At 42.8% G+C, this 12,697-nt stretch overlaps 1 protein-coding gene across 2 annotated transcripts in view; it reads left to right on the top strand.

Moving 5' to 3' along the window:
• The window catches only part of PTPDC1 (protein tyrosine phosphatase domain containing 1), a 370,176-nt gene that overhangs the window by 339,122 nt on the left and 18,357 nt on the right, over window positions 1-12,697 (top strand). For both annotated transcript variants that reach the window (XM_086939169.1, XM_086939170.1), the window contains one exon: window positions 474-584. In XM_086939169.1, coding sequence (XP_086795295.1) covers window positions 474-584 — 111 coding nt within the window. The remainder of the gene's footprint in view (window positions 1-473; window positions 585-12,697) is intronic.

Raw genomic sequence — 12,697 nt, 5'->3', positions numbered from 1 at the left:
CAATGAGGACTCGGCCCTTTCCTTTATCACAAATGGCCTGTAGCTGGTTTCAGTGTAGGCCCTTAGATCATTTTTCTTGCTATTTCTTTTTTGGTGTGTTTTGCATTGAGGCAAGGGATTTAAGATGTTCGAAGGACCAGTATTTAGTTATGAGACGTCATATAAGGAAACCACTAGGGAAGCTGACATCCTTGTTGGAAATCGTAAATGGTATTGAGATGCAGTCTGGCCTGATTCCGCCTAACCAGGCTGGCAACCATTAGCACAGTAGTGTTGAATCTGTATGCAGCTCCACTGCTGGACACGAAGTTTGATTTTCGACACCTTTCACACATTTTACAAGCACAGCATGAGAACGAAAGATACACGGATTATAATGCTCAGTGGTGTTGTAAAATGTGCTAAATTTGTAATTCTTCAAATGTTTCACAGGAACGCGTTACACGTATGTTTTTCTTTTTCCCGCCAAACAGGGGCAGCAGCAGACCATTCTTTGTATTTTGCACTGTGTGGTGAGCTTGCACACAATACCAGCGAATATTGAAGAGGCCTTTTTCACGCGTGCCATTAAAGCATTCACCAAGGCAAGTATATTTGTGTTAATCCAATGGCACAGAATAAATCGTTTGATTTCAGCTTGAATGCCTGCATGACCACAGAGGGCAAAGTCTTTGTGGTGTACTGGATGGAAAGTACTTGTGATTGGTAACTTAACATCCTTTCAACACATTACGTGGTGAGCTTGACTGTCAGGTCTGCAGGTGACAGAGAGATGGCTTTGTACAGTTGATCGCGCAATAACTACACTCCACCCTGACTTGAAGTGTAAAAGGCCATTTAATAGGACAAGCTTATCATAGCTCAAACATTTATTGAAAATAACATGTAACTATGTAACTTTATTCAACCATGATAACTCATACCCCTCATCCATTCTTCAAACACCTCCTGATTCACTCCTCCCCATTCTTGCTGTAAATCTCTCCATACAACCTTCACAGGCCCTCTTAAACATCCTCTCTTGACTTTCTTCTGGTGCACCTTGCATCTTGCTCTCCGCCCTCATTCACCTGTGTACCTTTCCCCTCACCCCGAGGGGTGGCTCTGCCCATCCGAGACTCACCACCCCTCCAAAGTTCCACAACCCTAGAGCCTTATAACCTGTCCTAAACTGGCACGCTTAACTCCCCCCCCCCCCCCCTTCCCCCTTTCTGACTGTGGGGTGGGTGGACAATATTTTTAATACTAAATTCCATCCCTAACCCGGTGGTGCGGGGTGCTGGGAAACAGGCCAGAACTTCCCACTCAAACACCTTAATAGGCACCATAGGCCCATCCCTAAACCCTCCCTAATTACCTCTGTCCTTCTCCCTATCCCGTCCTTCCGGCCGTGCGAAGATCCCGGGGAAGACTGGTCTGCGACCCTGCTTCCCCCGGGGCCCGACAATGTCAACGTGGGAGGTGTCCAAAGGAAGACACAATTTCTTGCTCGCACTTTTATCTTGCTCTTCTCAAAGGCCATCTTTCGATTGATTTTGATTATATTAAATACACTTCTGCCTGTTAGCTTTTGGTGCATCTCAATACTTAACAATTTTGTGCAGAGGTTATGACTAAAAACGGTAATGTAAAATACAATGTTTTGTGAACACAATTGGAACGATTAGAAAAAAGTTGAATACTTTTAAGGCTATGGCAATTTTAAATTACACTGAAAAGAGGGGCAGGGGACATACGTCTGATAGATTAGAGCTCTTGGGAGAATCGTTGGCTTTCAATGTTCATGGGTATTATAGAGTAATCTGGGAGGAGATTAGGTTTTTTTTGTTTTTTTGTCCTCATTTGCCACAAACCTCGATAAACACCCAAGCTGTCCGTACCACATCTCCACATTCTGAGGAGTGTAGGCGTTATGTTGGAATCTCATGGTGCCTTGTGTCTATAAGGTACATTGGCAGAGATGGATGTTACTTTCCCCTCAAAAGTGGGAGAGGTTTCTCTCCGACTAGGTCCGCAGGAGCTTAGGATTTGTACAGCATGAACAAAAGGTAGTGGCCAATATTTGCAAAGGCTAGAGCTATTGGCTTTGCCAATGCTTGTTATTTCTCGGCACAAACACCCCTGTAAATCTGAGCAAATCAGGTAATCTCACCATGTATAAAAAAGAATAGGTTGCGCATTTGCGGGAGTTGGGCTATTGGCGTTTTAAATGACAATGTTTACCCATGTGTTTTGGTTTTGAGTGTAGTGACCACAACTCCAAGAATTCATTAGATTATTAAGCAAAATTCTAGGCCTGGGACTTGGTGTTTCTTCTTTAATGGAAGCATTAGATAACCTTAGCCATACCAGAAATCAGTCACCCCTTGGTATACTGTACCCACTCTCAATGTATGCAATGCGTTAATGCTGTCTCTCTTCTATGGTAGTCTTTTAGGTAACAACGCCATTGAAAGTGCAGTGTGATTAATATCAGTTGTCTCCCGTCGAGTATTTACTGTAGAAACACATATCATAGAATATTTGAATTTGAGGCACCATGAGATTGGTTGGTAACAAAATGCAGAAACATACGTTTTTGCTTTGCTATTGGTTGACTTGGGCAGTATGTAAAGAGGATTATCTCACAAACCCGAAAACGAGTAAAGTCATATGCATTTGTTTGTACAATACATAGCATTTAAAGGTTCAGTTGTTTTGGTGAACGTTTAAGGAGTTATAGATTCGCAAATAAGAATGTTAGGCTCAAGAAATTTCATAATCATATCAGCTGTGCAGTGAAAAACTGTGGATTTTCAAGTGAAAATAACCTTAATTTTAAGATTGGACACAAGGTCCCGAGCAGTCCGAGCCGCATCCTGAGGATTAGGCAGGGCTTTAAGTGGGAAAAAAACTGGGGGTGCTCTAAAATGGGCGGGGCAAACCACATAAAGGGGCGTGGACTATCCAAGTAGGGGCGTGGTCTAAATCAAGATAACTAGCATTGTGTTAGGGCTGGGGCAGGATCACGCAGACTAGTTCCTCTCTCTGCGTTTCAATTGTTTCTGGATTACACTGCAGCCTTGACGCTCAGTGTGAAGAGTCAGAGCAGGGTTGTGCTGGAGCGGGCTGCCTGTGGTCGTCTCTCTCCAAATCATCCCATGATGTGAAGGCTGGCACCACGACGACGTTCCATCTACCCTGCAAGAAGGGAAATCCTGAGAGAAAATGGCTCTCTTTAAAGCTGCGTTCCTCCTACAACGCAGCTCACCTTGCATGCTTACTACCTTCGCTGCTCAGTAGTGAGCAAAATGAGCATGCGCTCATCGATGTGCATGCGCTCACTGAAGTTTAGGAAAAAGAAATAAAGAAAACGGACTACCTTTGGAGGACTGAAAATAGAGCCTGATAGAGACCCGTTTCGAGGCCCCCTGAAAATAACTGCCAGTGCTCATAACCCGGACAGATCCGACCCACTTATAGCCCTGCACTAAACATACAACACAAACCGTGCTCTGCCAACCGAAGCTGAGAGTGAGCAGTTACATTAAGCACCTTATATCAGCAATAACGTGTTTTACAAAGTACATGAAACAAATGCACTTTTAAAACTGACTTACTCTAGGGCTCAAACTAAGCCTAAAATACAAAGGAGATATGTCAAAGTAATGTAGCACACATTGGCTTTGTTTGAGTGCTAGGATGCGGGGGCCTTTTTTGTGTGTCCTTGGCAGGGAAAGTTTAATTTACTATCCAGTGCTTCAAACGGGCATGTGCTCTCCGGTACAGAGTGCCAGCACTTTTGTAACTTGAAGGGGAGAAAAGGAGTACCTGCACTTCTCAGCAGTGCTGCAATATTTTTTATGCTTAAAGTACCAGCCGTTCTGTAGGTAGTAGGTACTTGAACCTTTCTATTTCCATGAAATCAAATGGAGTCCCCTAGCACAACAAAACTCCTGTCACCACTCCACTCCTGTCCCAACAGGCAGGTGCACATCTTTGCTTTTCCTCATTCGCTGTTAATCCTTTTCAAAATGGGGGTGAGGCTGTTCAGCATTGGCTTACCCCATCTCCGCACGCACTGTTAATGTAAGGATCGCAGGTACAGGTGGAAGGGTGCAAAGTGACTAGATCCGAAATAATTGTGAAACTGTCCAAACCTAGGCAGAAATACACTTGGTGAAAGGAGCCACCCTAATGTACTTTTCATTTTCGTTACAGCCTGTACCGAAGTGCAAAGCAGTTGCAGCAGTTTGGGGCGGAGGGAGGGGTGACTTTGGTTTTTCGGCTGGTGGTATGAATATTTATTTATTGCCTGCACGTGGTTTTTCGAGTGTCTGCCCAAATTATGCTCATCACTTTATATCAAATAATACGGCGAAGGAAGCACACTCGTATGTTTGAATAACATTTGAGGGCATGTTGTTGTGCCTTTCTGATCCGAGAAAAAAAAACACAGCCATTAAATGAAAATGCTGTCGTATTTGGACACACTGCCTTGGGGTAGTTTAGTGATCAGTTATGGAGGTTGGAATGCAAGCTTAAGAAACGCTTCTTCACATGCACAAAATTAATTCCAAGGGCTTTTAGATGATCCTGTGCCAGTTACCACGCAGTTGCCGACCGCTCGTTTTCCTGCAAGGCGGATTTGTGACCCGGTGGCGCTGCTACTCCTGGCTTCTGCTGCCGAGTAGTGGGGGCGGGGAGAGGGAGGTCGTGAGTGCGGGGACAGCCCGACGGCTACTGTGAAAGTGAAAGCGCGGTAAGGGGTGCTGTTAAAAAGTAAGACGTCAGTGCTTCTGAAGTTGTTTGTGAGCATGGGCACATCCATGTGCATGCTCTCACTGCAGTCGAGGAAAAAAAAAAACTGACTACCTTTGGAGGCCTGAAAATAGAGCCCGATAGAGACCCGTTTCCAGGCCCTCTGAAAATATCTGCCGGTGCTCAGACCCGGACAGACCCGGCCCACTTAAAGCCCTGGGATTAGGGTTGAAGATTACCCATTGTTGCCAGATATACCCTTGTCGGTGTGACCAATTTTTTCAGCCCTGAACCTGCATATCAAACCTAGTGCTTTATAAGAATTATATTAATTTGATAGAATCAAAGTTTTATAATTAAAGTACCCAATAGTAATGACTTGTAAGAGGAAAGCAGGAGGTGAGCCATGTAGATATGGTGTGATTTGACAATTCTGTCCACATGACCTGCCAGAGCTGAAGACGTTTGAACTTGGGATCCAGGTTCGAGCACATAATCTACCAGCTCCTTATGTGAGCCTACTGCCTGTCTGATTCCTGCCTCATGGCGCCCACTGCTCCCAGATCAACAGCCCCAAGAAGCTGCGTCCCCCGGCTCCTTACATGAAGCTACTGCCTGCCTGTGTTTTGCCTCACAGAGACTGTGCATGCAGTTCAACAACCCAAGAAGCCCCCTCCGCCAGCTCCATATATAAGGCTACTGCTTGCCTGCAGTCCTCCTTCCATGCTCGCGCACGGGAAGCATGCCAGCCCGGGAATATTTTTGTACTGCTCCCACTGCCGATATGAGTGGATAACTGCCTCTGTTCCCAGAATGAGACGCTCATTAGGAAAAATATTCACAACTGGCCAGCGCTCACCTACAGCTGTAGATCGTTATCAGCAGCAAATGCAGAGGCCTTTGGGCTTGAGGAGTGTGAGCAGAGTCCAGGGTAAGCAGAGCATACATAATTATGTGTGCCAGTTCGCGCTAAATAAAAAATGCAAAAAAATCCCTAAAGTATCAAGACGGTCTGCCCGCTGTGCTGTGGTTTACAGCACGGCACTATGTACACAGTGAGTGAGATTCATGTCAAAGTCTGTCGTACGCCTGTTTAACAACCTCCTGCCAAGTGTGATCAGTGCTATTGAGTATTGCGTGCACAATGCAGTGTTGTGCTGCACTTATCCCCGGTTAGGAGGAAATAGGTAGGACACAATCACCAGCGCATATACGTTCATGGCGGAGGGCATGTGTAACCAGGACGGCTTCTTGAGCTTGATGTTGGGGCATTCTATTACCGCAAACAGAATTCGGTAAAGCATCTCCATTACTACTCAATGTCAGAGACTCACAGAACCAGAAAGTGAAAGAGGCGTTGGTGCCAGATACCAAGCAAAGATGGCCCTGTGTTTGATAGAGACAAAAAAGAGACTACATTTCACTATGCGAGCAACACACCTTCTTAAAACTAAAATACATCTAATTCTTGGACACACGTTTAATAATATAAAGCGAAACACAGCTTTTTTTATAATAGTAAAATAACATGGATACGTCGTATGGCTTCTGTGAGTTTTGCGTATTGTGTGCACAATGCAGTGTTACGTGCTGGCTTTACCCCAGGTGATGAGGAAGTAGGTAGAGCACGACCACCAGCGTAGTAACACTAACCAATTAAACACACACTTGCAAGAAACTAAAACCAGACTCTCCATGCTAAGTAAACAAAACAGCGATATTGAAAGAAATTAAAATAACAAACAAGGGTCCAGGAGCGGGTGGCACTATGGACAACGATACAGATGTGCGCCGAACACTGACATGAGCAGAAAGCAATACAATTAACAAAAAAAAGAGTTCCCCCAAATAGCAGATGAGCTGTGTAAGTGTAACAAAGCTGTATTGGTCGGTGTTGCTCGGGGGAAAAAAACGGGAGTGATGTTGGCTGCCTAAACCAGTTACGAGGCAGCAAAAAAGACTGACACTGCGCTGAACAAATGGTAAGTAGCAGGCGGGAGCTACCTCCTTTACTGAATACTACAGGTCTTGCAGACAGCGCATGTGCTCTGCCTAGGCGCGACCTAAAAATATAGGACCTTTGCCAAAAAATCCTATCACTTGAAGAAGGAATTGCGTCCATGTCTTAGTGAAAATACATTTGGAAGCAGATAAAATCTGCTGTCACAATAAGAGCATATAACATCTGTTGTCACAGACTTCCATTTCAAATGAACAAAGGGCTCTTTGAAGTGCGCACAACACCATTAAACATAGCTACAAATGGCAAGAGGTTCAACCAGGACGACATGGATGAAGAATAAATTAAAGTAGTACCTCAATCATTCTGCTATCGGCGGAAGGACAGCAATCAAGATGAGGCAATTAGTTCTTGGTCCATTCTCCAGCCAACAGAAGAAGCTATGGTGCCAGTTTGTGATGGCCAATTGAGGGCAGCAAATAAGAGTGAAAATGAAGCCAACAAATGTTAAATAATAGCAAGCTGCAACCCCCTTGTTGTATACAATATCTCTCACAGGTGAGAGAGCATGTGTTGTCACAGGTGAGACCTAAAAGGGAGTTTCAACCGGAATTCAGCTTGGAAATATGTTGGGTACAATTTTAAAGCCAGGTGTCCTCTGCCTCGATGCTTTATTGCGCTATAGGGTGTCGGGCAGTATACCTCCTCAACACCGATAATAATCCATTCATGTTCTTGCTCCCTTAGAACAATGCTAACTTTCTCCATTCTTTTCTGGTCATTCAGTCTGGGACCAACTTTGCCTCTCAACAATGCCAATATATATTTTTTCCACTCCTCCCAAGGTTAATGTTTTCAGAGTTCAAACACATTTGTCATCCTTGTGTTACCCCTACTCGCCGTAATCAGTGATTTAATGAATGCATTTGGCACTTGGCGATCAAAACTAAGCCTAACCCGATACCCATGTCGGAGCTTGGCCGAAAAAACTGTGCCTTGACTTTCAAGGTCAAGGTATTTGAAGTGCAGATTCAGTTTAATGAAATGCTCATGGCATGGTTAACTTTGTGACAATGTCTAGACTAAGATCCGTGGTCATGAGCATTTCAACCTTGGTGTTTGATCAGATTCACAAAAGGTGATGAAAGGAATACTTGCTAATTGTCTAAACCACTGGCCCATTGTTTTTTACCCATTGTGCCACTCAAGAAAGACTTAAGCAAATCAGTACTGACACTGTTTCTCATGGGAACAATCCATCCTGAACACCAGGCGAGATACCCCTCCAGAAGTGAACACCCTAGATTGCTTTAAGCCTTTTGAATCCTCCCAAGTGCGGTATGGTTCGAATCATGTGGTACAGCGAGCAAGGGACAGATGCTTGGGCATAACCTTGACCACTTAGGGCATTGATGTATGCATACCTCAGTCACCGGCATTCCTTCCACCAGCCCACCAGACACCTTCGCTCCACATCACTCTCACTCACACACACATTCTGTATCTACAGACGCCGAACAGGAGTTGGCTCATTCTCCTACCAAGCTGCCAAACCATGGAACAACCGCCCCAACCTGGTCCTCGCTTCTTGAATTCCGTAAGAAGCTGAAGACCTGCTTTTTCAATTAGTCTTCTAGCGGGACAATCGAGACATCCTATATTCCTTTGCATCTTCACCACATACCTACTCTCACCTACTCAGTGCTGGATACCCTTGCTGGTGAAAAGCAGTGATCTACAAATCCACCTTACATTACATTATACATTCAACAAGTAACAAACAAAACACAGAGAAAACTTATCATAACAGTGCTTTATTCCCAGTAACAATATGCTTAAAGTGTTTCTAGTCAAATGAGCTCTCGATAATCTTTTAAATATTTTCAAAATTAGGAAATGTACATATATTCTAACCACAATGTAGCAGTAGCTGGAAATGGAAGAAAGACTGTTTTATGGCCTCATTGGAGAAAGTGTCAGTTTCGGCTGGAACTCGTAGAAAACATTCTGGCATTCCATTTTTTTTAAGGAACCTCACACTCACACACACACACACACAAAGTTTATTTAGACCATAGTCTATAAACCATACATAGAACAATGGATCGCGTATCGTGATAAGACATTTAAAACCACAATTCATTTTACATATTTACAGCACTTGTAAAACCATAAGCATACAATATTTAAAACCACAGTTCATTTTATACAATTACAACACTTATGAGAGCCATACACATAAAATTGGGATACTCTATAATTTCAAACTTTCCCATTCTCCTTTGTTGTCTCCATTACATATTCTTGTGTTGCTTTCAGAAATTTCCCCAACGCAATTGTAGTATCCAAAGAAGACATTTCTGTGAGGAGGCCAATAGCCTCAGCCCGTGAGGACACCTCATTTTTTTAAAAAATTGGACGAAATTTTTTTTTCCGAATTGCCAAAATACACGTACAATCACACAATATATGTAAAATATTATTCCTTACACCTAGACCACATTTGCAAATTCCATCCGGATGAATCAGGACCACACTTATTTTTCTTTCAATCTTCCATGGATTTAGTCCCACCCGAATCTTCAAAATTTCATATCTTAGCCATCTACTAGGCAGTAAATCCAGGTATGGGAACCAAACCTTCTTTTCCCACTCATTTTTTACCCAATTCACTGATTTTTTTAGCCTTAGATAGTCCATATCTTTTGATCTAGAGCATTCAAGCCCTTGGTCTCTAAGCATCTTTTTCGTACACACTATATTTAACAGTGGTGGGGAAAGGCTCAATTTCAAGTTCGCAGCTACCGTCTGGAAGGTTTTCTTCACATCTCGCACCCAGCGTAAGCTGCTTACTCGAATTTCCTCTCTACACCAAATTGAAACCTTCTCATCACCACCAGGCTCCAGCCGGTTCCAAAATCTTATTAGAGACAATTGGGACTTTCCCTCCCATGATGTTAAACCCACCTCCATTCTAATTGCTTGAATCATGGATCTATTTGGTAAGGACAACAACATCTTCACAATTTTTCCTTCTTCCCGGTCCCACCCATTTTTACCACTCAGAAAAAGCACCTCAGCTCCATAAAGCACTTGTGGGGGGATCATAGCTTCAAAAGCCTTCAAAAGCGGTCTGTGTGACATATCGCCATAATCTTTGTTAAATTTTTTCAGCCCACAGACAGACGAATAGGGCTTTGCCTTCTGTGCCTCCAAGTGGGTATTCCACTTTAATGCGCCATTAAACCAGAGGCCTAAATATTTATATTCATTTACTATGTCTAATTTATCCTGTCCTAAAAAACAATTAAAATTGTTTACCCTCTTTCCAAAACATAGGATCTTAGTTTTTTCCATATTCACTGTTAAGAGCTTTTTATCACAGTACTTATTGAACACATTTAGCTTCCTTTGTAGGCCCATTTCTGTTTGATCCAAAATCACAAGATCATCGGCGTACAAGAGACATGACACTTTATTATTATTCATACGAGGGCTCGCACTTTTTTCAATTTCCAAAGTCGCTGGGAGGTCTGACAAAAAGATTGAGAAAAGCAAGGGTGCCAAAACGCACCCTTGTCTCAAGCCATTTTTTACTGGAATTTTTTGAGTTAGGGAACCCTTTATATCTCTAATAACCTGGGCCCAATTACCACTATGTAGTTCTTTCAAGATGTTCAATAAGCCCTGTGGCATTCCATAGTTTTCCAGTACCTCCCAAAGGCTATTTCGGTCTACTGTGTCAAACGCCGCTCGGAAATCGACGAAACAGCAAAATAATTTGCCATTTTGTTCCATCGATTTCCTAACCAGGGCCCACAATGCAAAACAATGATCTATCGTAGAGTGGCCTTCTTTGAAGCCCCCTTGCTCAACCGGGCTGATAGATCTATGTTCCGCCCAGACTTTTAACTTACTAAGGACTATTTTAGAGAAGTTTTTTTCTCCTATATCTAATAGGTTGATTAGCCTATAATTCTTTGGGGCATATGCATCCCCTTTCTTGTGTAGCGGTCTTATTATAGCTCCCTTCCAATTTGGGGGCATAATCCCTTGTTCTAAAATTAAAGTAAACATTTTCGCGTAGAATTCCGCCCACCAAGTCTGATTTGAATTTAGTATCAGGGCTGGTAGATTATCTGGGCCTGCTGCCCTAGTTAGGTTCAGTGTCTTTATTGTTCTAAGAACATTTGTTGTTAAACATTCTTGTTTTAGATCCTCTACTTGGCCACGCCAGTCCCCAGCTACCTCATTTCCAGTCCCTCTCCTTGGGGCATATAATTGCTGTATATACTGTGTCCACGCCCCCTCTTCCACTACGCAACTCATCGGGGCAACCGCAGGTACCATTGCTGTCTGGATTAGCTCCCAGAACTGCCGTATATTTTTGGCTTCGATTGCTTCTAATAATTTGCCCCAACACTTTTCTTTATAGGTCCTTTTAGCATTACGGATTAGAGTGGTATATTCCTTCTTTATTTTTATTAGGTTTTCTGCCCTGGTTTGCACGAATTTTTTCCGTAGGCTACGTTCTTCTCGCCTAACTTCTCTTTTCTTTAGTAAACATCCCTGATTGAACCAAGTTTCTCGCTTTGCTTGTGACCTTCCGTTGTTCTTATTGGCGCTTACGTCATACTTTAATTCTACGCTTATGCTTTCCACTACTTGAGTTATTTTCTCAACATACCAAGGTAAATGTTGGCCACACAAGTGCCCTAATTGCACCTTTTGTTGCAGCTTAGTCAACCTCGCGATATATTTTTCAGTTAAACTAGTGGTTATCCGCTTTGGATAATCCGTCTCTTGGGGATAACTATATCACATGCTAAATGTTGGGCGATTACAAGCTCTAGTTTTAACATTTTATGATCACTACATTCCGCAGGGACAATCCTGAAATCTTTTATCAACTCAAAATTCCAAGCCAACATAAAAATATAATTGATCGGGCATATTTGCGTCCCATAATTAAAAGTTTTCTTTGCGGGACAATCCTGCGTTATCCTCCCATTTAGACAGAATAAACTTTTTGTTGCCAAGAAGTTGCCCAAGTTGGCCGCATCAGTTGTTATTTTAGTTTCCAGGAATTCTGCTTTTTTCACATCACAAGCATCTAGAATTTCAATATACAACTGATCAGTCAGTTTTGGGTTTAATTTATGATTAAAATCTCCCATTAACAACATTAAATCATTTCCATATTTATTACACAGCATATCCATGTCATTTTTAAAATGTAACAGTTCATCCCCATATTCCTTCCTTGAACTCCACTGCATATACACATTTAGGATCAACATGCATTCATATTTTTTATCAGCAAATGATGTTTGTATTCTGCAAGCCAAAAGCCACTTAGATGTCACAGGTATCTGTAAAGCCGTTATTAGTATACATGTTGAGATCAGAGTCAGCAAGCCCCCGGCAGGGCGACCAGATGTAGATTTTTCTGCTGGGCGGTAAATTTGTTTAAACCCTTCCACTATTGGGGGTTCCCCACTGAGCCAGGTCTCTTGAATACAAATGATTTCACACTTTTTTGCGAGTTCCTTCAGAGTTTCCTGTTTTACTTGGGTACCCATCCCATTTATATTCCAAGAGACCATATTTGTGCTCCGTGGTTGCCCCCTTTCCTTTTCTACATCGCTTAGGGGATCATTTATTTCTGATTCTTCCCTATAGCTTTGTGAGGGGCCTGCCGGGCTTTCAATATTATTCCAATTTTTCCAGGACTCTACTAGGTCCGAATTATTTATCACTATATTGATATTTTCCCGCCCTTGTTCCATTTCTCTTCCAGGTAATTTCACTTGTCTCTTTCCTAGCCCTGCATAGTACTTTAAGAAGGTTCTCTGTTGGGACACCATCCGGCCTAATCCTAGCTCTTCTTTGGGCACTAGTCTAACCCCCTCTTTTTCATTCTCCTGTTCTGCGTTTATTATTGCTGTTACAGCCAGAGCGGAATAGAACTGTACCTTAGTAACCTCCTTGCCATCG

The sequence above is a fragment of the Lissotriton vulgaris genome, chromosome 9 (assembly GCF_964263255.1).
Source record: "Lissotriton vulgaris chromosome 9, aLisVul1.2, whole genome shotgun sequence".
In the NCBI taxonomy this organism is placed as follows: domain Eukaryota; kingdom Metazoa; phylum Chordata; class Amphibia; order Caudata; family Salamandridae; genus Lissotriton; species Lissotriton vulgaris.
The sequence above is the reverse complement of the archived record's forward strand: the minus strand, read 5'-3'. Positions and strand labels throughout refer to the sequence as shown.